Below are 25,529 nucleotides of genomic sequence, written 5' to 3' on the forward strand. Positions count from 1 at the left end.
TGTTATTTTTTTAATTAGGATTTTTGCACTTTTCGGTCTCTACCGGCAGTTGTGCTTTTCCTAGTAGGATATTTGCTTGGTTTGGGCTTTCTTTTAAGGGGGATTGGGCTTGTTTTTAAGGTATGACATGCAAAGGGTTAACATTCCCCACCCTCTCTTTCCTGGCTTTTCATTGGTTTCTGTGACGGGCTATTACTTTTCTTCTAGTTCAATTGGTTGTAGCATAATTTCCTGTATTGACCCATGCTTGTTTTGTTTATGTACGCTTTAACTTAATTTAACATTGGCGCCTGTGCACCTTTTTAGCGGTTCACCGCTGCCGCTTTTCCTATGTGACCCCAGCCATGTTTGTTTGTTTAAGTACGCTGTTTCAGTTTCAAAAACTTTATTCGATCATTAGTTAATAATCATAAAAGTACATACATACATAGGTATTAAAACATGAGGATTCAGCAGATTATAAAGTAAACACATGTTTAAAAAGGACTGCTTTTCCTCAGACATATCGATTTTAAAATATATACAGCAGTAAAAAAACAGATGTCCTGTGAATTAAGGCCAAATAAAAGCCCCATGGCCGAAACAATATTGGATACATTATATTTTCTAAAAAGCGGTTTCAGATATACTTTTCGAAGATGGAGATAGAGAGGGCATAGCAATAAAAAATGCTCCGTACTTTGCTTTGTAATCCCATCGCACGGACAGGGGGCAGTAGTATAAGTCTTCATTACAGGGTACGCAACAAGCAAATGAACAATCCCCATCCGTAATCTTGTCAATACATATTGGTGGGATCGGATGGTAACCAATTTAAGGTATCCTGGGAGCCCCATTTCTTCCTTAATATATCTGTCATAAAAAACATGTGAGGAGAACTGAGCAGTAGCTACGTTACGCTTTACCATGCTAGCCCTCAGAAATTCATGTTTAATCTCACTCTTCGAGATATCTAAAACACAAGAAGGGTTGTCACACACCGTAACGTTAAAAACATCATTAAATGTTCGGGTAATATAATTAAGCCAGGGGATGCGGGAACAGTTATCCATGTAAAGACAGTCTAAAATTATCTTTCTTGTGAAACCAGTCTGTTCCTTAGACCATATAGATCTCCATACTAACAGGGGTCTTAGTCTGATCAAGTCAGATAGATGTTCTAGACCAGCCTCCTGATGGATCAGCTTTGTTGAGGAAGAGGATGGTAAACAAAGGAGTTTTTTGACAAATTTGTCTTCCTCAACCTGGAGCATGTTGTTATTACAATGGCCCCACACTCCTGAACCATATAGGGCCAGAGCAACACATTTATGGCGATATAAGTACAACATATCTGGTATCCGTCTTGAGCCTAGCTTGGATGCAAATCTAAATAAGCCAAAAGAACACTTGGCCATTTTGGCTCTTACATTAATCATTTCGGGAGTCCACATCCCCCGACTATTAAAAGTGATACCCAAATAACAAAATTTGTCCACCACTTTTATAGTTTGGTCCATAACTGTAAACGGTCTTAAGTTCTTAATTTTCTTCCCACAGGGCATTATAAAAGTTTTTGAATTATTAATTTTTAATTTTCTCCCCTTAATAAAATCAGCAAATTTATTCATAAGTTTTTGCAACCCTAAGGGGGTTTGTGAGAGCAGAACCGCGTTATCCGCGTAGAGCAATATTGGGATGGACAAACCTCCAGCAGTCGGTGCATCTGCGTTGGTGGACCGTAGTTCCGACTCAATTGCGTTAATAAAAAGGGAGAAAAGGAAAGGTGCAAGGACGCATCCCTGCCTAATTCCGGATCCTATTTTAACACTAGAAGTACACTCCCCCGATTGCCCGTATCGAATCTTAGCTGTCAGATTCCTATAAAGTTGGGCCAAGAAATAGATAATATCTTGAGGGGCACCCATGTCCAACAAGGTTGACCACAGAAGACCATGGTCAACCAAGTCAAAGGCACTGGACAGGTCGGCAAAGCAAAGAAACAACGAGCCTTGCTTGGCTCGTGTATATTTGCATATAAGGTCTAGATTAATGCACTGTTCTATAGTGCCTAACCCCTTGCGAAATCCATACTGAGAGTCTGCGAGGATCCCTTTTTCTTCTACCCATTCCTCCAAACGACTCAATAATACCCTACTCATAATTTTTAGGGAAGCAGTAAGGAGAGAGATCGGGCGATAGTTTTTTGCCTCACCCCTCTCCCCTTTTTTATACACCGGGATAATAGTTGATTCTCCCCAGGTTTGTGGGGCTGCAATCATAGCAGCAGCATTAAAAACCTTTGTTAACAATGGGCTCCAGATGGAAATCTCGGCTTTATAAAGGTCCACGGGTACCCCGTCAGGGCCCGGCGCCTTTCCCCCCTTACTGGCCCGGATGGCAGCATCCACCTCTAAGACTGTAATATTGAGAGGTATGGGGATATAAGCCAAGGTTTCCCTATCCCCCCCTACCGCTAGTCCTTCGGGGTTAAAAATACTGGTAAAATGAGACACCCATTGTTCCTCAGATACCTGGGCTGACATTACAGGAACTTCTTCATTTTGGAGGAAGGGACTATTGACAGTGGACCAGAAAAGCTTGGTATCCTTAAGATCCACTGCCTTAGTCAGGTTATTCCAGGCCTCTTCCCTTAGTTCCTGTTTCCTATCCCTCAGGTGTATTGAGTATTCCCTTCTAAGGGTTTTAACTGCTTCCTTATCTCTGGGTTTATCCTTAAGAGCAGCTTTGAGTCTTTGTAAGGATTTGGTACATTCCCTATTAAACCATCCCCCATTAGTCCTAGGGCCCTTTGGTTTTCTTCCAGTTAAAATTTCTGCAATATTTTTATTAATAATGTCGAAACTAACTAGAATATCATCATTGTCCTCTTCGGGTTCGAGACAGCCTTCTACCTCGTCTATACAAGCAGACACAATGGTACACAGTAAATGTTCCTCGTTTTGCCTACCCCATTTAATTCTAGGGCCATTGGGTCTATGTGGGACTATATCTGTCACTTCACCATGTAACACCTTTACTTTGTCCCCCTGTACGCTTTAACTTTATTTAACATTGGCACCCGTGCGCCTATTGACAGCAGTTTGCAGTTGCCCGCTTTTCCTACGTGACCTCGGCTGTTATGTTGCCTGGACGTAGGTAGTGCAGACATCCCTGAAGCCCCTGCACACATCACGGACAGAGGCAAGTTTACTTTAGCTGATCCTTTAATTGGAACCTCTCTCCGAACGTGTGTTGCTCATTTTTTGGATTCTTTGTGGTTGCTTAAATGCATTGTCTTTCAGGCCATCTACCTTATTCGTGGCAGTGCTTTTTGCTTTAACCCCTCTGACCCCTTCTGTTTCTTCACTGCTGCAATACATTCCTTAGTAAAGTTGTTTGTAAAAAAAAAAAAAAAAAAGTTGCTTTGCCAAAACAGTTTTGAATGGACTATACCATTCCGTAGTAGGGGGTTCACAGGACCTGAACGCAGACGTTCATCCTTGCAAAAAATGCCTCTTAGCCGTAATTTAGCTATTTTCCAGTGTGGGCTGCTTCTGTGTCTAAGTCAAGTTTCACACCGCGCCTCCCTTTTCTCAGTGTGGGCTGCAGCGCTGCCTGGATAACACAGACCAGCACTGATGAGCCTCCCCCATTCCGCTGCCACATGATCCTGATCCTCAGTGGGATGTAGTCCTAAAGATTCTCTAACTCATTCTTTTGAGTTTTGCTCTGTGGTGGCTGGAACCCTCTATTTCATTTTTATTTCCAGGGAAGTGAGTCAGTTTGGGCAGCCTGTCAACAAAATTGTTACAGCTATTAAAATGTGTGTACTCTAATTAAATGCTCTAATCCATCTTGTGTGTAAGCGGATGTGCCGAGTAGAGTGCACATTGACAGAAGGAGGAAAAGTCACACACTATCTCTCATCAGCCTTAGCACAGCCTCCGAGCTGTAAACCCCCAGCGTTAGTATTAAAATGGCTGTTCTTAAGCCTCAAAGAGGAGAGTTCAGAACCTCCAGCCGGAAGCCGAGGTAGACGAGACGGCACACCCCGCCACCTCAGATGTTCTCTTCATAATAGGGTGACAAATCATTTCTAAACAAGGCCAGAGAAATCTACTACTCACGCAGGACTGACAATGCCAAATGCCCAGCTAAGGGACTTTATAAAATTCTATCACAATTTCTCAGTCCTGAGAGTTGTCTAACCTCCACCCATTTCACACGACATCTGCAATAAACTAGCAACCCATTAAACAAAGTAAACACCCTGGATCCTTATCTAACAACTGAGAGAAACAATTTCTTCTGTTTCATACAGCCAGCTTCAATCACAGAAGATATGCAGCTGCCACCTATATAAGCCTTCCCCTAATTACGACCTCTGAATCTGAAGGCCTACTAAATGCTAGCAGCCCAGCCTTTTGTCCTTCAGACCCCTTCCCTTCACACATTTTCAAAAAGATCGTTCAGCCAACATCGCTATATATTCCAGTCAGATAGATTATGAATAACTCCTTAAAAATAAGAACTTTCCTAGAGATATTGAAGAAGGCATACAAATTTGAGTAGAATTACGTGGACTCTCAAGATCCCGACAGCTACAGACCAATCTCTAATGCACCTTTTCTTAGCCAGCATCCAGAAAGATCAGCCTTTCACCTGATCTCAGAATTCATAGAAGAAAATTAACTAGACTGGCAAACCGGATTCCACTCACGAAGTGCGACCAAGAATGCCCTAATCACAGTTGGCCTAAAAACATAGTTGGTAAAATGGTGTTGCTGAATTACTGCTCCTGGACCTTTCTGCTGCTTTTGACACAGTACACCATGACCAGTATTTCTTAGACTGAAAGAAGCTGGTGTAGATGGCATCACCCTCAACTGGATTTCCTCTTCTCTAATCACTAGATTCTACAAATTTCCTTTGTCTTTCTCCTCAAATTCTTACTACATAAAAACAGGGATCTATCATCTCGGTAGGTTACAACTAATTACCATAATGAAAAATAAAGCAGATTTCGCAGGGGCCATGATTACGAGTCTCTCTTTAAATTTGGACCCACGCGTTAAGTAACCCTTGTTAACTCATGGGTTGTAATTACAAGTTTGGTTTTCTAGTAATTCTTCTGAAATTCCTTATGAATTTCAGGAAAGTTAGTAATTTTCACAAAGGAAAACATTCTACAAGAGCACATCTCCAATTATCTTTGTAAATTAGGCAGTAAGCCTTACTTTGATGAAAATGCAGATTACGAGTATTGCTTCTAAAACAGGGTGGTATCTTGGGACACTAGGCTACTTGAAGTCAATTCATATCATTAATCGGTAATAATTGTAGATGGAAGTCTCACCTGGAGCCCATTCGAAGTTTTGTTAAAGGAATTCTGCATCTGCTACAGTGAGGGCATTGCTAAGTTTCTCTACGAATATTGTAGTTATTAGCGTTGGAGTTAAGAAAGCCTCCCTCAGTTGATCTGATAGACCAGTGGGCAGCGTTGACTCCAGCAGTTGATCTTTTAATGGCTGCAGTTATGTCTTATTGCATCCAACAGTCAAGAGGTGGCACATTGTTAGCCTCTATCCAGAGTAGTGTGATTGATGTTGATAAAGAGAGTAAAAAACGATTGTTTCCCTTTACCTCTGCCTGCACGGTCCCTGCACAAACCCTTAAATCCCCCTTTTTGGAGTGATATTAAAATGTGTCATTAAATAAAAAGTGCTTTACCTGTATGATGAGTACATGGTAGCAAAATAGCCTGTGTTGTACTTACCTGCGTTGGGATGTCCTGCTTAGTGAAACATGCTTGGTAAATGTTACTTACCTTAATGAACACTTTTCAAGGCTACAAGATCGAGTTATCAGTCAGACTAATGTTTATGAGGACAGGGTTGTGTTGCGAACCATACTCAGTTATGTATGGTGGGACCACCCTATTTGTGATGGAGGTGAATTGTCTTGATTGTGATATCTATTGTGAAAACAAGAAAGTTGGTGATAAATGTGTACCGGATTGCAAATGATGAATGAGTCCTGAAGAAGGCAGTGCAGGCAGAGGATGCTGCAGAAACACTATGGTACGTGCCACTGAGTGTTGATCATCATGGTCCCGTCCATGCTGGTTTAAGTAAGGATGATGCTGGCATCATAGTATTCAATATCTTGCGTGAAAACTGTGGATTTCATTGAAATTTATGTGAACGTCTGTATTGCTGAGTAATATCGACATGGATTGTTGTGATACATTTCAAAGGCATATTTTTGTTATTTTATGAGTAGAGAAACGTGAATGATTTCGCATCTAATACAAAGGTTAAGAATAATGAAATAAAGTGCGCTGAGAGTGTTATCCATGCAAGGGTTGAGTAGTGTCTATACATTGGTTCACAATAAGGAAACAATTAAGTGCGATGAGAGTACTACACGTGCAAGGGTTGAGTGATGTGTATAATTAGGTTAGGAATAATGAAACCATTACGTGTGCTGAGAGCGTTGAGTAATGTCTAAAAACAGATTGAGAATATCGAAATAATTAAGTGTGTTGAGAACGTTGTGCATGTAGTGTTGGGTAGTGCCTATAAATAGGTTAAGAATAATAAAATGATTAAGTGTACTGAGAGTGCTATGCATGCAAGGGTTAGTAGTGCCTATAAATAGGTTAAGAATAATGACATTATTAAGTGTGCTGAGCGTGCTATGCATGCACGGCTTGGTAGTGCCTATAAATAGGTTAAGAATAATGACATTATTAAGTGTACTGAGAGTGCTATGCATGCAAGGGTTGAGTAGTGTCTATACATTGGTTGAGAATAAGGAAATAATTAAGTGTGCTGAGAGTGTTACGCATGCAAGGGTTGGGTGATGTCTAGAAATAGGTTAAGAATAAAGAAATTAAGTGTGCTGAGAGTGTTTTGCGAGGGTCGAGTAATGTATGTAAATAGGTTCATGATAACAAAATAATTAAGGGCCTAATTACGAGTCTGCCAGTCCTTGGACTGCCAGACTCGTGGTGGGGCGATCTTTCAACCACCACATTACAACCATGGCGGTCGTGCCACCCTGGGACCGCCAACTCCTCCACGGAACCGCCATTCCCTGGTAGTCGCACGCCAATCAAGAGTCATCAATCTGCTTGACGGGTCCGCCACTGCCCCACCACGCATACTGTGACTTTCCTCACCACCACTGATTTCATGGAGGGCTTTCCTCCATGAAAGCAGTGGCAGTGAGGAAAGAAAGGGGGCCCTATAAGGCCCCTTTTTGACTCACTCCAAGTGGATGAACACAGGCCCTGTGTGCATGCACCCCCAGTTCCAGCATGGCATGGTTTCACAGTCCATGCCGTGCTGGAACTTACCCTGATGTTCCCATTGCGGTGCCTATTTTATAGGCATCGCCAAAGAATCACCCGCCAATGACTAAAAAAGTATTTGTATGGAGGGTGGTTCTCACACAGGTTCGGCAGTGCGGCGATGGGCCGGTCCCGCGGCTCCGCCGTCAAACTTTTAATTGGGCCCGAAGTGTGCTGAGACTGTTCTGCATGGAAAGGTTGGGTAGCGTCTGTAGTTTAAGAATAAGAAAATATTTAAGTGTGCTGAGAGTGTTATGCATGCAAGAATTGGGTAATGTCTATAATTACATTAAGAATAACAAAATAATTAAGGGCCAGATGTATGACCCTCAGTGTTTGCAACTCGTAATTTGCATTTTTTTTGTGACTCGCAAATTGCGCCTCGCATATTGCGACTCGCAAACACTTATGTACAATAGTGTCTGAGACACTTTGCAATTCCCAAATGGGTCGCAAAGGACTTGCTTTATTAATATTCATGAGGCAGGTCACATTTTGCTACCCATTAGGAATGGCCAACACTCACAGGGATGGTCTATTATGGCTTTTTCAATAAACTCATTAAAAAAAAATGCAGTTCTTTTTCCTTATAGGAAAATGGGATGCATTAAAAAAATTAAAACAAAACGTTTTCAGTTAGATTTTTTAAGAACAGGCAGTGGTCTGTGGGACCACTGCCTGCTCTCAAACACTTTTTCACTGTCAAGCACAAAGGGGAAGGGGTACCGCGGGGACCCCTTCCCGTTTGCGAGTGGCTAACCGAAATTGGTGGTAAATGAGATAGTTTTGTGACCGCATTTGTGGTCGCCAACAATCTTACATCCCCCTACAACTCGATATTGAAAGCGACGCCCTTGGCACCCCTCTTCCTAATAGCGACTCGCAAAATCTATTTTGGGAGTCGGTAACAAGTTACCAACTGGCAAAATAGGTTTGGTTCATGCTACAACCCTTTATAGCGGTTGCAAATGGGCTGACTTCCCGTTTGCGACTGCTAAAACCGGTCGTACATCTGGCCCTGCGTGTGCTCAGTGTTCTGCGAGGGCTGAGTAATGTCTTTAAATTGGTTTAGAATAACAAAATAACTAAGTATGCTCAGAGTGTTATGCATGTAAGGTTTGAGTAATGTCTATAAATAGGTTAAGAATAAAGAAATAATTAAGTGCGCTGAGAGTGCTATGCATGCGAGGGATGGGTAATGTCTATAAATAGGTTGAGAATAAGGAAATAATTAAGTGTGCTGAGAGCGTCCTGCATGGGAGGTTTGTGTAATATCTATAAAGGGATTGGTTAACCAAAGAGTAGGTAATAAATGGACACATCGTCACCCCTCTAATAAAAAGAAAAGGTTTGGTATGGCACATTGGTGCTGTTATTGGGTGATTAAATATGAGGTAACGGCTGTGCACTTACATATTGTAGATTAGATACACCACCTACCTCTGTCTGCATCAGCACTGTGGGGTTCTCATCTCATTAGAATATGTGATACCTCGAAGCCATGTAGTTTCTTGTCAGGGACTTTGATTAGCTCCGAGATCGCCCCCTCCCCCAAACACACTGTTTTCACATTCTCTCTCAAACTCACTCCAGACAGCGTAATTTGTGGTGGCCTCGTATGTGTAAAACCACCCAAAGGGCCCACTGCTCTTTTTAGGTCTCGCACCTAGCGATGCAGTGCGCAGCACTGCTCGCGCAGGCGAGAGTCCTTATGTTGGGGATTCCGAAACAGACTCTGGAATTGCACACACTCGTGCGTGTGCGATTCCTTTTGGTCCACGGTATTGGCGTTTGCGGTCGTCTTTTTCAGAAAGACAGCACTCAATAGGCCAAAGGCGGTCGCGTTGCTCCGCCCATGGCCTATTGGTGTCTGTTACCCGCACGCCGACATCTGTTTTCAATTATCGTGCCCAGACACGGGCGCGATAATTGAAAATAGATCGCTCGCTGTGGCGCGCGCGCACAACTCGTTCTGCTGTGTTAGTCGTGCAACCGAAAACATTTTAATGGTTGATCTCCGAGTATTTATAAGTTAATGTGCAACTTTGCTGGGAAGCTATTTAAGTGGCGGTATCGGTTGCTTTTCGGCGCTCTGTCAGCTCCGAGGGCCGTTTCTGAGGAGACCTGGTGGATTTCAGAATTGTGGAAGCGGACCGGCATATAACGTGGTGTCCGCGGAGACAAAAATGACAACAGCGGAAAGTGATTAGACTCGTACTTGCATACGTCACATGAAAAATATTAAACATTTTGCGCACAGCTGGGCAGAAAGGGCCAAATCACAACAGTAAGTAATTCATCAAATTCATTCTTTCAGTTGCCCAAAACTCGACATGGTTATCAAGCACAACATTTCAACTGATGAGACGAAAGAGAGTTCTCGGACTCCCTACCCCCATCTTCGGGCGGAAGTCATCGGAGTTCTGCTGCTGGCCGGACGAGACTGGTACATCAGAGTCGACTTGATTTGATGTTCCAAGTATTTCCAAAGAAGCAGGGATAGAGGATTTAAACCAAACACTCTGTTTTGTTTTAATATCTTTTGAAAGCTCCTGGTTCAAACAGGAGGGCGAAAGATATCTTCCCTTTTTAATGGTTTTATAAAACGTTATTTATTTACATATTTCAGAGAACTGAAAACATCAAGATTAATATACAAAAAGCGCAAATCTCAGTATTGAGTGTTGGCATGTGTGGTGAGCAGGGTTGAATTGGGATCACAAATGGGCAAGGGCACCTTAAAAAAACAAGCATTTGCAATGCAATAGTTCTCGCATTTGCGAGAGTTTAAGCTATTGACATTGTAAATGACAATGCCTTTTATTTATGTTTTAAAAACCAACATGTAAATAAAAGGCATTGCCATTTACAATGCCAATAGCTCAAACTCTCACAACTGCGAGACCTATTGCATTGCAAATGCTTGTTCTTATTATCTTTGCATTTTTATATCACATTTTGTTTCTATTGTTGCATTATTTATTCTTTTCTTCGTGGAAAGATTACGAATTAAAATATCCAGATCAGTTTAACTTGGTAATCAGCTTTATGTCCTTAAGTAATTTGCGCCTCTTTATGTCCTTAAGTAATTTGCGCCTCGACCCTGTCCTTGGCTTCTCACTGATCTACTCTGATACTGGCCTCCCCTATCTCCGATTCCCTCTTTGTTGTTTAGGTCGAGCCTAGCGTCAGCGCGCATTCGCTCCTCGCTCTGTGTGGCATGCTGTAGTAGAGTATGCTGTGGAAGCCTCGCCCACTCTCCTCCAATATTTTTCATTGGCTGGTTTCATTGTCCTTTATAAATGCTGACTTCTGATTCATTATGAGGCTTGTTGGTGCCTCCTTGTTACTGCCTTGTTGCCATTTGTTACCGCCCATAACGACTGGAGCTTTTACTTGGCACGTTACACGGTGGGCCTTATCTAGGGGCTCAGCACTATTTTGTTTATGGGCACTTATGGGGTCAATGACGGATGCCATTTTTTTGTAATTGTATCCTGAGCACGGCGGCAGCTTTAGGGACACCGTGCTCAGTTTATTTATTTATATTTAACTTTCAAGTTAAGCGCGGCGTCCACTTCTGCGACACCGCGCTGTTTATTATTATTATTTTTTTAACTTTTATAGTGAGCGCGGTGCCCGCTTCAGGGACACTGCACTCTGTTTGTTTTGTTTTTTAACTTTGAAACTGAGCGCGGCGCTCGCTTCAAGGACACCGCACTCAGTGTTAATGTTTTAAAAAAACGATCGCGGTGTCCTTGAAGTGGCGCCACGCTCCGTTTTAAACTTAAACAAGCATTTGCAATGCAATAGGTCTCGGATTTACGTGAGTTTGAGCTATTGGTATTGTAAATGAAAGTGCCTTTTATTTATGTTTTAAAAAACAAAAATAATAGGCATTCACATTTACAATGCCTATAGCTTAAACTTGTTTAAATGCGAGACCTATTGCATTGCAAATGCTTGTTTTAGAGGTTGGAGAAGGCATGGCAGCCTGTGTGGTACTCAGTCACTCTTCTTGGGCCTCTGTGCTTGTCTTTTGTTTCTGTGTGGGTATAATTGTCTCTCTGTGGCTGTCTCTTGTTTTCTGTGTGGGTATGAATGGGCCTCTACACCTGTATTTCGTTTTCTATGTGGGTATTATTGTCTCTCTGCTTATCTTTTGTTTTCTATGTGGGAATTATTGTTTTTCTTTATTGTGTCTTTTGTTCTCTATGAGGGAAATACTGGATCTCTGCGCTTGTCTTTTTGTTTTCTGTGTGGGTATTTCCGGGTCTCTGTGCCCTCCTTTTGTTTTCTGTGTGGGTTTCATCGGGTCTCTGCCTGTCTTTTGTTCTCTGTGTGGGTGTTACTGGGTCTCTGCGCTTGTTATTTGTTTTCTGTGTGGGTTTTATCTGGTCTCTGTGCCTGTCCTTTGTTCTGTGTGTGTGTGTCATTGGGCCTCAGTGCTTTTCTTATGTGGTTATCATTGAGTCTCTGTGCTTGCCTGCTGTGTGGGTATTATTGAATCTTTGTGGTTGTCTTCTGTTTTCTGTCTGGTTATTATTGGGTCTCGGGGCTCGGGTTTTTTGTGGTTATTGTTGAGTCTCTAGGCTTGTCTTTTGTTTTCTGTCTGGGTGTTCTCATCAGCAAGCTTGAACACTGGGTTCTTAATGTTGCCATATCATTGACTCTGATAAAGATGGCCCATTGGGGGTAGAGCCTGCTTGATGTTCACTGCCACATACGACCGCCTGACTACTGCTTTAACATATTAACATTAATTTGTCCGCACTGTATGTCGCTTTTGCAATTTGAGAAAACATGAATTTCACACTGAATGAGTTTGTAAGAGAGAGGGTATCGTGAGAAGCGAGTCATCTACGGCTCTCTTTAGACCGAGACATTTATGTCTAGTAGCCTAAGGAGGATGGGCAAATATTCAAGGCCTGAGGAATCTTCTTAAGCTAGCAAGATGGCTCAGTGAGTTAATCACTCTGTCCTGATGTCTGTGTGCGATGTACAGGTCAAGGGTTTAAATCCTAGGAGGCCCAATATATTCCTTCTTCCTTTTAAGAATGATTAATTCACAGCCATTAACTGTGATGCCATTAATACCAGATATTAGCAGACAATGTAATTAGTTATATAAATGGATATTGTTAGTAATTCTATTATAAGATCTTATTGCAGCAAGTAAAGTAGATGCATTTAGCACTTCCGAGGCAATAAACCATGAATTCTCTCTTCAGAAATTTGAGATTTCTTTGCATTTATAGACTTGTCAGTTTGAAGAGTCAGTACAAGAAATATGTTACCATTTGTCACTTGTATGGAGTGGGTGATTCTTGTGTCACATAAATCAATATTGCATATGAAATGCACTAAATAGATGCACATTTAGTTGCATGCCTTGTTCTAAAAAAATGTTTGTTTTTTCTTTTTAGTCCATAACAGCAGCGCCAGCGGTCTCCCACTTAGGTGTAGTGGAACACCGCGTGAGCCTGAGTGACAGCCCGGGTAGTTGCATCCAGGTGTCCAGTGCCGGTGGAGTCTCTCTAGGAGAAGCTGTCCCCCACAACGCCAATGAGGTACATCTTCTACTCTTCACTTAGCCCCCCACCAAATCATCCACCGGCCTATGGGAGATGTAGAATCATGTATGAGTAGCTGTCCACAACTTCAAGGCTGGACTGGCCGGACCGGGCATCAGGCGTTTCCCCAGGAGACCGGAATGGTGGGGTCCGATTTTGTTAGTGGGGGTGGTTTTAAAAGCAATGCAAAGTTCATTGTATATTCAGCAGCTTTTGGACAACAATAAAAGTTAACTCCAGTGATTAATGTGCCTGTGGGAGAGAGTTGGGAGTTTTGTCTAGTGGCAGTTTTGACTCATCTAAGGCCCAGGTGGTTAATATGTCCTCTGCAAAGAATGTGTACCATGCATATCAAAGGACAATATTTTATGTGCAGAGCTCAATAAATTTCTGCTTTTGCCACAGAAATTCTACTGTTACTGTGCAGTCCATAAATTCCATTTATAATGTAGCACAGTGAGGTATGAACTGCCATCTAAGAGCTGCATGCAAGCTGCATGGTACAGGTCAGAACGTTTTTTTTCCCCAGTCTTTCTATCCAGATATTCCTAAAAAAGATTTGTTTGTGTAGAAATAAATTCTTATTATTAATGTCAACCCTAACCACTGTGTTATGTTCTGAATCCTGTGTTTGTGCTTCTCCAGACCAAGCACTCTTAAAAACTGCCTACTAGTATGGATGACAGGTAGTCATCCATATGTAACATTTTCCATACACTGATTTACACATGTATGGTTCATTGTCTCTTGATGTGACAACGGATGAAGAACAGCTGCCTGAAACTCAACTCAGAGAAAAAAGAAGTCCTTGTACTCTGCTCCACCCCCTCCACGTGGGACGGCTCCTGGTGCCCCCCCCCCCCCCCCTCGGAAATACCCCCACCCTGACGGACCACGCGCGAAACCTCTGCATCATACGAGACTCGTCGCTCACAATGAACCGCCAGACCAATTCCGTCTCCTCGACCTGCTACAGCACCCTTCGCATACTGTGAAAGACGTTCAGATGGATCCCTTCCGAATCTAGAAAAAATGTAACGCACGCTCTCATCAGCAGCAGACTGGACTACGACAATGCCTTCTGTGCTGGAATTAACAAGAAACTCCTTTGCAAACTCCAGACCGTCCAGAACGCAGCAGCCAGACTGATCTTCAACATCTCCCGTCTCGGCCACATCACCCAACATCTCTGCGATCTAAACTGGCTTCCAGTCGAAAGAAGAATAACCTCCCATGCATACAAGGCCCTTCCCAACACCCGACCAATATACCTGAACAAACGCCTCTCCTTCAACGCACACAAAAGACACCTCCGATCAGCTGACCTCGCTCTGGCTTCCGTCCCACGCATCCACAGGACGAGAACAGGAGGAAGGTACTTCTCCTACCTCTGAGCCAAGGCCTAGAAAGACCTCCTCCTTCACCTCCGGCATGCCCCCACACTGCCCCAATTCAGGAAAGCCCTCAAGACCTGGCTCTAGAGAGCCACCTCCATGCCCCCAGCGCCTTGAGACCCTCGCGGGTGAGTAGTTGTTCTTTACCAACATTGATTGATTGATGTAAAGTGCTCTGACCCCCTACACTGGTATGAGAGGTGCTATGAAACAAAGGAATACATGTGAGAGAGGGGCTATGGAGAGATGAGTGGCACTGTTGGAGGGTGATAGTGAGGTATTCATTGAAGAGCCCCAACAATGATTGTTGAATCCTGGTGCACTCTAAGGTCATCATTTACTATACTTTTAAAGCTAATGCGATTGAACATATAATCAAAAAAGTGTTGTAGAATGCACCATTTTCTCCCAAATTTACATAGGGGAGAAGCCACGCCCTCCCAAAAACCCTTTTGTAGTGGTCAAGCTCGACCGCTATGACCTGTACGGTGGCTGGTCTCACAAAATTTGCCAGGGCTGCTTTGTGGCCCCAATCCGGCCTGCACAACTTGGTTGTTTTGTTGTGCTATAACTGGCATAAATTAGACAGAGTAAACCTCCTGCTGTCTGTAACATCACTTGTAACACCGGTGTGGAAAACTCTTGTCATTGACAATGAACCAGTTGCAATTTTACATTGTGTGCCCCTCACACCCATACCAGCATTCTTCCCATTCTCAGATCAGTTTTATAGGACGGATGAGTCGCGGGGGAGCCATGCACGTGATTTCTCATCGTATAGGACCTGGTGTCTTCGCCCAACCCTCTGCTCTGACCTAATCCCCAAAAAATACTTGTGATCTTGCACCCTCTATCCACTGTTACCAATGTCTACTCTTCGTCCTCCCATGGCATTGACCTCCCTCACCCTATCTCCACCTCAATATCGAAAAGCTCCTGGCCCTCCCTCCCTCACCACCCTCGCAGCTCTCTATCCCTGCCCCAAGCACTCTCTGCTCTCACATTGACAGTGTAGGGTCAGTGCACGCTGACAGTGTCTGTGTGAGAGTGTGAGAAGTTGGCCTGGCATTTGCTGTCCACTAGTTATAGTGGGCACCTTGCACCAGTCCAAACAACCCTTATTGATGATAGGTTTAAAGACAACCTTTATTGAAAGCTATCCTAGTGGTAGCTATGGAGAGTCTTGAAGGAGTGTAAAGCAGCTTGGTGTACCAGATTATAACCTCTTGAATTACTAAATGAAAGGAGATCACACAAGGTATATATACAATATATGTATTTATTTCTAAACATTCACTACTAATCTCTTTATGAGCTTAAGAGTCCAAGATACACAATAATACAGTTCTAAAATGACAGTAAATAGCACAATATAAAATGGCCCCAGGGGCGGGCCAAACCATATATTAAGAAAGTAGTATAAAAACCACGACTTGACTAGACAGTGTCTAGAGCACATAGAATTGCTGGATCCCCAAGGAACCACCCAAGGTAGTGACACAGGAGACCCACGGGGGACGTGTGCAGTGTGAGAACACAGCCGTGAGCCCTGTACTATTCTATGGGAAAGTCGCGGTTGGAATTTTAGAAGTTAAGGACGCTTAGGAGAGGACTTTGAGCAAACCCATTTAGACTTAGAGGTTCTAGGGCCAACACCCACGGGAGCACCGGAGTACTCGAGTTACCTCACCCAGGGAAGCCGGGTGCATAGGTGTCAAATGGTGACGAGAATCGTCGTTGATTTCAATGGTGACCTGCTGCAAAGTGCTGCTGCTGGGAAGGAGAAAAGTGTCCGGTGTGTTCCAAGCCTGGATCAAAGATCAGAAGAACCTGGAAGCAGAGGGGACAGAGTCTGGGTCACTTGCCAGGGACCAGGGGCACGATAGACGAATGCCCACTGATGTCGGGTGTTTCAGGTGCGAAGAGGTGAAGCTTGACTCTGCAGCCACGACGACCAGGAGCTGGATTTGATCTGTCCCACGAAGGATGTCGAGTGCTGCGGTGTCAGTGCTCGGATCGAACCCAACAAGCCTTGGCAACAGCAACCCACGCAGTAAGAGAAAAGATGCTTCGGTGCGGACCAGCAAGATCCTAGGGACTCCCCAAGCGATGGAGAGTCAGGGCACGTCTGGAGCAACCAGGTAAGCCCAATTAAAGTTAGAGTTGCCTTCACAGAGACCCACCAGTCGACAGACCAGGGATCGCGAAGGGACCTCAAGAGGAATCCCACAATACCAGCCCACAGGTCACTTGGTGAGTGTAGGCCAGTAAGAGTTCCTACAGAGAGCACCTAATCGAGGCAGCTTGTGTTTTTCTAACAGCCTAATCTGCAGAGAGCCACGGCTAATGGGCATTGTTGGTGACAGTGTGCCACCAGTACACCCCAGGGGTGTGGAATTTAATAAAATATCTACTTGTCCATGGGACAGGTTGCTTCATAAAACGACTTGTCGTGGCAAAAAAACAACTTATCCCTTTGGGGCCAGGTAGCGCAGCGACAAATTATGGCAGCAATCTCATTATATAAGAGGTCTGATAATAGCCTCTCCGATTATACTAGAGCTCATACCATAATAGGGTTTGAATGGTAGCAATTCCCTTATTTTACCACGTTTCCTCAGATCTACATACTTCGGCTGGAAGTAGGGGTAAGGCACTTTGAAAAAAGCTAAAAAGTGCTTTTTTAAAGAAAATCGCTAATTACCACCATGACGTTGGTGGTAATTTGCGATTCCTTAAGGCAATATTGCAATTTGCGATGCCTATCAGCTTAGCATTTAGGGAATCACAAATAGTGATTCTCTAAATGCTTGCGCTAAATAAGGAACCGTAATTTTTGCGATTCATTATTTTGCGAGTAGGTATTTGCCTACCTACATAGCACACAGCTAAATTACAATCGCACATGCTGAAATTCTGAGAATTTCAGCGGTTGCGAACGTAATTTAGCTTGAAACATATTGCCCTTATACCCCTATTTAGTCTGGCATTAACCAAGACCTTTTGTTTTTATTAATATTCTCTCTCTCCCTGTCCCTCTCCGCTGGCTTCACTGTGAGTGACCGCATTCTGCTCTTTCACAAGGAGCATATTGGCATGCAAAATAGTTTTGTTCAGTGTAAGGAACTACTGTGGCAATGTGTGGTTTTTGAGACCAAAAGTTTTAGTTTTTTTTGCTTTTGCCAATGTTTGTTACAATGATGAGGGTCCGGCAGCTTCCACAGCAATAACGTTTTACAAAAACTATGTCAAAACAAGACGTGTAGTGACAAAACAAAAAAGCTGATCACCAATGTCATACCTATTGGCTTTGCCAATGCTAGTTTATTTTCATGTTTTCTATAATTTTGTTGAAACTGGTTACACTGATTTTCCATTATGAATATTTTCGGGAAATATTTTCATGCATCAAAACATTTTACTAAATGACGCTTCAAAGAAATGGTAACTAAAATTTCACGGTAGTGTTTAGCAAAACGTTTTTTGCTTGGTTGCATTTTTTTAATAAACATTTTATTTTGAAAGCAAAGAATCATCAATCTTGGTTTCAAGCTTTTGCATATACTTGTATCTAATCAGAGAGCATCCTGGGAGCAGTATACTGAGCCTCATATTGTTAAACTTTGCAAACATGTACACATTTTTATGCTGGAAACACTGTCGGTAGAGCAGTCTGAACTTCCAACATTTCATTAGATCGCTCACCCTAATATCAAAGGCTTTGTATTAATGAACCATAAAGACAAGTTCAAACAGCATTAACTTATGGACGCAGTGTTTCTTTAACTGCAGACAACACCTTTCCCTGATCCATAATGTGGTACTGTAAACTTACAGCCAAAGGCAGAAGGCTGGGCCTACTTGCCCCAAGGACAAAATAAACATGAACACTTGGGGCCCGATTCACAGAACTGACTTAAGACAAAATCCTAAACTTACTACCATTTTGGTATTCACAGAAGGCACTTACTCATTTTGGTATTTACAGACGGCACTTACTCATTTCGGTATTCACAGAAGTTAGGAGTCCTAAATGCCTTCTGTGAATACCGAAAGTCTTAAAATTAGGATTTTTCTCAGTTTAGTAGTAGTATAGTTAGGACTCCTAACTTTAGGACTCCTAACTTTAGGACTCCTAAATGCCTTCTGTGAATACCGAAAGTCTTAAAATTAGGATTTTTCTCAGTTTAGTAGTAGTAAAGTTAGGAGTCCTAACTTTAGGACTCCTAAACTGAGAAAAATCCTAATTTTAAGACTTTCGGTATTCACAGAAGGCATTTAGGAGTCCTAAAGTTAGGACTCCTAACTTCTGTGAATACCGAAGTGAGTAAGTGTCTTCTGTGAATACCAAAATGAGTAAGTGCCTTCTGTGAATAAGAAAATGGTAGTAAGTTTAGGATTTTGTCTTAAGTTAGTCCTGTGAATCAGGCCCTTGTTGTCCTTGACCCCAAACAATATGTCCTGGGCGTCTGAGATAAAGGAATTCCACACCCCTGAAAAGAGTTGGTGACAAGGCAGATACTTGCGGCACACCACATGGGAGTTGAAAGGTATCAGACTGGCGGTTCTCCCAGTAAATGCTTTGTTCCCTATTATCTAGGAAGGATGAAAGGAGGGCCAGAGCGGTATCCTCTATCCCTACGTCTCTCAGCCGCTGTACCAGCACTGTATGGTTCACGGTATCAAAAGCCGCTGAGAGATCCAATAGGATCAGGATTGCTCTGCCCCCTCCAGCTACTATCCTCCGAATCCCCTCTGTAGCTAGCACCAGAGCTGTCTCCGTAGAATGACAAGGTCTGAACCCATGTTGAGTGGGGTCCAGCAGTACATTCTCTTCTAAGTAGTGAGTCAGCTCTTTTTTCATCGCTTTTTCCAATATTTTTGCTGCCAGGGGTAACCTAGAAATTGGCCGATCATTTTTTGGCTCTAGGGGGTCTGGGCTTGGCTTTTTTTAGGATGGGCCTTATACGGGCCATTTTCCTTACACTGGGATATTTACCCGTGCCTATAACTTGATTCAAAAGAGGGGTAAGATGTGTGCTGATAGTATTAGCTACTAGCTGGAATGTTACTGGTGGCCATGGGTCAGATGACGAGCCTGATTATTGATGTCAGGAGGTCATGAACCTCCTCCATTGTCAGGGTTGTAAAGTGTGACAGCCTCCTGGATGTTGTACACACTTTTACATTTTCGGTGATATTTACTGGGACAATGGTGGCCGTATTTAAAAGATCATTATAGAATAGCTGAACTTTGCTCTGAAAAAATGTGGCCATTTCATTACATAGGGCTTGGTCTGGTTTAAACTGGGCCGTATGCTGAGGTTTAGCTAATGTATATACTGTTCTAAAAAGTTCCTTGGAGGAGTCTTCCGCCTCACCAATTTTAGTCGTAAAGTAAACACGTTTAGCTTCAATGATAGCTTTTTAATAGTCATCCAGGCTACAATTATAGGCTAGTTATGTTTAATGCTGTAATCTGACCTCCACGTCCGTTCCTTCCTTCTACATTCCATTTTTAAGATTTTTAGATCTTGACTGTACCAAGGCGCAGTTGTTGATGCTCGTTTAACTATTTTGATTGTTTCTGGGGCAATACTATGCATCAACAGCAGTGTGTGGTGGTGCCGCATCAATTAGGCCTGCCTTAGGGCAGTGCGACCGGTGCGGCCGCACTGGTCACTGACCTGGAGGGGGTACTGACCTAAAAGGGGGAGGGGGTGCTGTGTTTAACATAACTTAAGATTTTAAAGCACCTGATGCAGAGGTCCCTGGGCGTCCAGCTTTCAGGCAGCAATAAAAATGCCAAGATAACTCTTGTGATTAATGTTCCTGCTGAAGAGAGAGAGAGATCAGAGTTTTATCTAGTGCCAGTTTTGACTCGCCATAAAGTAGCCTAGAGAGTTAATATGCCTGCTGCAAAGAACAGATCTGTATTTTATGTGGATAGCTGAGTGAATTAGTAAAGGCAGCCTTTACCAGCACTTTAGAACAAATTAAATGTATGTGACAGAGGGGTTATGGAGAGTTAAGGGGCACTTTTGCCAGGTGGTAGTGAAGGAATCCAAGCAGGAGGTCATCATGGGTCGAAAAAAAGGTTGTTGCACTGAGCGCCATCATTGCCAAAGCCGGCCCTATCGTCAATTGAAGCTTTACTGTGATTCACCTCCACATGTGAGCCACACACATAGTCCATTGTCTGTGATGGTATTTTTATTACATTTGTGCTTACTGTTTGCCTGGGTATGTACATATACCATGCCTCTTTACACAGTCCCGTTTCCCCTTCATTTTTGTGATGCAGGGTTAATGGCGACGGAGGCAAGCTCCCCTCTTACAGCAGCAGCACTAGTTCCCATTATGAGAATGTGGAATAAGTACTTATCTTGTTCACCCTGGCGCATAGTGAGTTAAATTGCACATGTCCGAAATTAGATCTTGCTTGTCAATTGAAGTGGAGGCTCGTGGTCTCTGTGCACATGTATGTGCACATTATGTATCAGAGAGCTTGGAGACAGACACCAGAGTCCCCAAGTCTCAGGGTTGCCTTGCCTTGCACAGTGACAGCCAGTGAATCCAGACTCTGGTGCCTGGAGACAGACACCAGAGCCCCCAAGTCTCAGAGTTGTCTTGCCTTGCACATCGACAGCCAGTGAATCCAGACTCTGGTGCCTGGAGACAGACACCAGAGCCCCCAAGTCTCAGAGTTGTCTTGCCTTGCACAGTGACAGACAGTGAATCCAGACTCTGGTGCCTGGAGACAGACACCAGAGCCCCCAAGTCTCACGGTTGCCTTGCCTTGCACATTGACAGCCAGTGAATCTAGACTCTGGTGCCTGGAGACAGACACCAGAGTCCCCAAGTCTCTGGGTTGTCTTGCTTTGCCTTGCACAGTGACAGCCAGTAAATCCAGACTCTGGTGCCTGGATACAGACCCCAGAGCCCCCAAGTCTCTGGGTTGTCTTGCTTTACCTTGCACAGTGACAGCCAGTGAATCCAGATGCTGATCTATACAGTGAGGAGACTAGGCTGGCTGTAGCAGCCCCTGTGCAAGCAGACCGTCATCTTGTGCACTGGTGCTGTCTGTGGTGTGCTGCACCGCCTCAGTCACTACCTCAAGTTAGCGCAGTCAGGTGGATCATCATGCTCTCTCTACATTGAAAGAATGAAGTTAAATAAAAGAAAAGAAACGCACACCTGTCCTCCACCTCAGCTCGGCCTTCACTTGCTTAATTTAAGTTCAGATTGTATGGAAGACTTGCTAAGTTGTGCGCTTTGCATTTAATTATTAAGGAAAATATTTATTAAAATAACAAAGGGCCTGAGTTAGAGTTCTACAGACGGACGTGACGGATATCCTGTCTACCTTATTACCAATGCCTTATATCCTACAACACTTGCAACTAGGTGGACAGGATATCCCTCACGTTTATGATTTAGTAGTCCGTCAGTCGTACTCTAAATCAGGATCAAAGCATTTATACCAGAAACTCAGACCCTAGTAACACGGAGGCGCTTTGGAGTTTTGGAGGCTGAATAATTGCATAGTTCCAGATGGGAGCTGCCATTTTAAGTATCGGCATCAGGGTCAGGCAAGTCAGGCAGGACGGGTCGGTGGCCTTTAGCAATGCAGCACAACGTTCATTCGTAGAGGAGGAATGACAAGTGTTTATCTACCTTTTCTCTGCGAGACCGCTTTGCGAGTCTGTTCTGTTGTGATGTCGACTCGCAGGCTTGTATTGCGGTACCTTGAAAACACTATGTAAATCATGCTGCTCGCATCCGATTCTGAGTGAGATCGGGCCGCTTTGATGCTCCGTCCGCCGCCCGCGGACCCACCAGCGCGCACTCTCTTACGATGAAAGCACCCAACCGCCAGAGATCTGCCTGCAAGTGTTGTCACTCAGCTCCTCTCCTGGCGCCGTGTAGACCCGCTGCGCAGCAGTCCGCGAGACACCAAACAGTTTTTTGAGTTCATATTCCATTTTCTACAGACAAAAAGAGCAACCAATGTTTGCCTGGCATGACTTCCCCTCCTGAAACCATCCTGTCTCCTCTCTTAACAAGGTACCCGGTTAGTCTTTCCTTATCAGTGGAGGTGGGCTGCAATTGCTTTTCTCCAGGTTTTCAAACCTTTGTTTCGAGCAGGTGATTGTGAGATTACAATATGTGTTGAATATTGTACTGTTAACAAATACATTCCCTGCTATGAATTTATTCTTAGACATTGTGTTTTATATCGGCAGGGCCAGGAGTTGTGGTACCAGCTTCCAGCGGAAGATGCTACGGCAGCATCCGCGACCAGGTTTGGAGTGACCGGGTTTGAGACTGACCAGACCGAATTCCCCACGCTGGAGGAAGGCACCCTGATGCCGTCTGAAGATAGTGGAAGTGCTGCGGTGGAAGGCCTGGCTCACTCAGGCCTTTTAGGTACAACTTCTGACCAGTTTTCAGTGAATGTTGGCCAGAATGAACTCTGAGGTTGATGCACACTGCCCAATGGCCTCACCTTTCAAGGACAGTAGGTTTCAAGTGTATTCTCTGCAGACATTACTGTCCCGTTCTGTGATGAACAAGACACAAAGTGTAGCACAGGATTCAGTTTATTACGTGTTACTCTTTCAGCCTTGCTCTCCCTCCTTTCCAGTCTCTTCGATCTCCATTATGTTATGTTACCAATTTCTTGCATTCCCTTGGGCTTCTTCAAATTGTGCCTGTGACATCATTTCATCAGGTCATCGGCACTAGGCGTTTGTTACTGGGTCATGTCTGAGTCTCCGCATTGGATAATCCTCGATGGTCATAGTTCAGGGCAGCTCTTTTCCTAGGGTGTCGGTACCTGGCAAAAAAAGAAAAGGGCAGGATTGTCAGTATTTGAAGTTTGCAATATCTGCACCTTGTGTCCAAATCTGATCATTCGAGGGCTGTCTGTTGCTATACTGAGAACAAAAATATTGTGGTGTCGAAATGGCGTAAAGTTAAGTGCATATAAGTGAGCACAGATTTCCTTTTCTTAGCTCCACATCTGTGCATCTTGAATATATGTTTATGGACAAAGTAAATGGATTTGGAATGTAATATAATAAACCTATATTTGCTTATTTTTATTTAACTTCAAGATATCCTGGTTGTCTGTATTTTGGGCACATGATATTTTGAGCTCGATATTCTGATAGTATGCGTCATTTGAGTAGGGGGCGCACTTGTAAGCTGCCTGAGTGTGGGATTCATTTTATATAAGGTTTAGCGGAGACAGTGTTTTGTAGCTTTGAGGCCAATAGAGACCTTTACAGAGTAAACACATTGAAATAGTTATACTATTCATGAACACACAACAAAACAAATAAAAGTAGAGTTTCTATCCTGACACCTGATCACGGCCCTCCCAAGGTACCCACACACGGTGACCATTAGCACATAATACTATAACCAGATCTGTTTTAAAAGGTTATTCTGTCATTGTTTGGGCAAAGATGGGGCGATTTTCAAATCATCATGTAGTCCTTGCCAAAGACTGTGCCCTTGGAGAAACAAACCTAGTTTAAAAAGCTTCCTGGCAAGTGGGACCGTTTGCAGAAATGTTTGGTAATTTAGCATCGTACATCGAGGACAGATATCATTTACAAGGGACCTCGTAAACTAAGCAAAAAGCCTTGCATTTAATGTCAGCCTCTAAATGTGATAGGTACTGTCTAGGTTCTGTGCCCCTTCCCAGTGCTGATGGAAAGCCCTACCCAGCATGTGATTCTCAGCTGATAATGAATGCTGCTGGGCCTGGCCTAAATACCAGAAGCAGTTTTCTTATTATTTGTTAATGTTCCCTAAAGGCAGTACCATCCCTGTTTAAGTGCTCCAACACCTTAATGATCAGAACCAATCCGCTCTTTCCTCTGTCAGGCACTGCTTTCCACACTACATATTTTAGATTTCAAAGCACAGCCGCAGCATTGATTTTGCATTATTTGACTTCCCCACATTGAGCGGTATCATTGGAGTGATTATGTGGCAAAGCACTGCTCTGCACGGTTGCATTGAACGGTGTGCCATGCGTCAGTTCTGGTCTGTCTGATATTTATCTTATCGCTAAAATACTGAGGTATTCTCATATTGGATTCCATCAGTCATGATTCAGATGTCCCTCGCAACTGTAGTGGATCCGGAATTGATCGCCATTGGGGTTGACTGTTTCTGATTGAGGTCCACCATACGCAGTGCAGTCTTGAAACTGGTGTGGGCCTTGATTTGGCCCCAGCCACTGAATAGCATGTTAATCACTTCATAACAGAGCACCTGGTTACCATGGCTGGTTTCCTGGCGCTTCGTGGCAGAAGCGTCCGTTCACAATGCTCTCAGAATGGCTCTTTGAGTCCTTCATCAGCAGTATCAAGCGGCAAATTTGTTTCTGTCTCTACAAAAGGCATTTAGCCGTGAAAGTCAAACATAACAGTTTTAAACCGCATTAATGGAGTCGCGCAGCTTGGTCACCATGGCAGCTGTCTTTGCAGTAAACAGAATGGAAATCCAGGCTAGAGCCATTCATGCTCAAACTGGCGATGTCTACTAGAGAGCTGTTCAAGCGATTATTGGCAGTCTTAACTGTTTCTTTTCAGTAGAGTTCATGGCTTCTTTTTCTCTTGTGCACTGATTGTTAGTTTGCATTCTATTTGGGTCAACTGCTGGGGTGTTGCCTGTTCCTGAAAATACTGAAACCCTCTAGTTTTTAGGAAAACTGGCAGAAATCAGTGTATGACCTTCATGCCATGCACTTGTAAACACAATAAATAACTTTTTCCTCAGTGATTTTCGGCACTTCTTATCGCAGCATACCCTGATGTAGGAATTACTTTTTTTTCTACATTGCTTGTGTGCAGCAGTTGAGAGACACCTGTATGAAAACATTTTGACTTGGTACCATAGATTTTCAGATGCCTTAAAGGCAATGGCCAACATAAATAAAAGCAAAATACCTTCCCTTCTCCTCACTTTCTCCTTGAAAACCTGATTTTTCAGTTTTTGGGATCTTGAAGTAAGATGCATACATTTGAGAAGGAGAAGGCTAGCACCATCTTCAAACCAGTGTTTACCGCCTGACTTCCCATCATGAGTACAGGGCAGCATTGACCTTTCTCACATGGAAGCAGCAGAAGTGCAGTAGTTGCCGCGACACGGCAAACCAATAGACAGTCTGTACCAGGTTTTACCAGGGGCAAGGTGGTGGCCTGTAGG

At 43.5% G+C, this 25,529-nt stretch overlaps 1 protein-coding gene across 3 annotated transcripts in view; it reads left to right on the forward strand.

Moving 5' to 3' along the window:
• Window positions 1-25,529, forward strand: part of ALMS1 (ALMS1 centrosome and basal body associated protein) — a 205,365-nt gene that overhangs the window by 10,455 nt on the left and 169,381 nt on the right. For 2 of the 3 annotated variants that reach the window (XM_085642774.1, XM_085642775.1), the window contains exons 2-3: window positions 12,763-12,906; window positions 22,550-22,733. In XM_085642774.1, coding sequence (XP_085498900.1) covers window positions 12,763-12,906; window positions 22,550-22,733 — 328 coding nt within the window. Of the gene's footprint in view, window positions 1-12,762; window positions 12,907-22,549; window positions 22,734-25,529 lie in introns of those variants that run through there. The other variant, XM_085642776.1, reaches the window with a different exon arrangement.

Source organism: Triturus cristatus, chromosome 2_2 (genome assembly GCF_964204655.1).
Source record: "Triturus cristatus chromosome 2_2, aTriCri1.1, whole genome shotgun sequence".
Classification (NCBI taxonomy): Eukaryota; Metazoa; Chordata; class Amphibia; order Caudata; family Salamandridae; genus Triturus; species Triturus cristatus.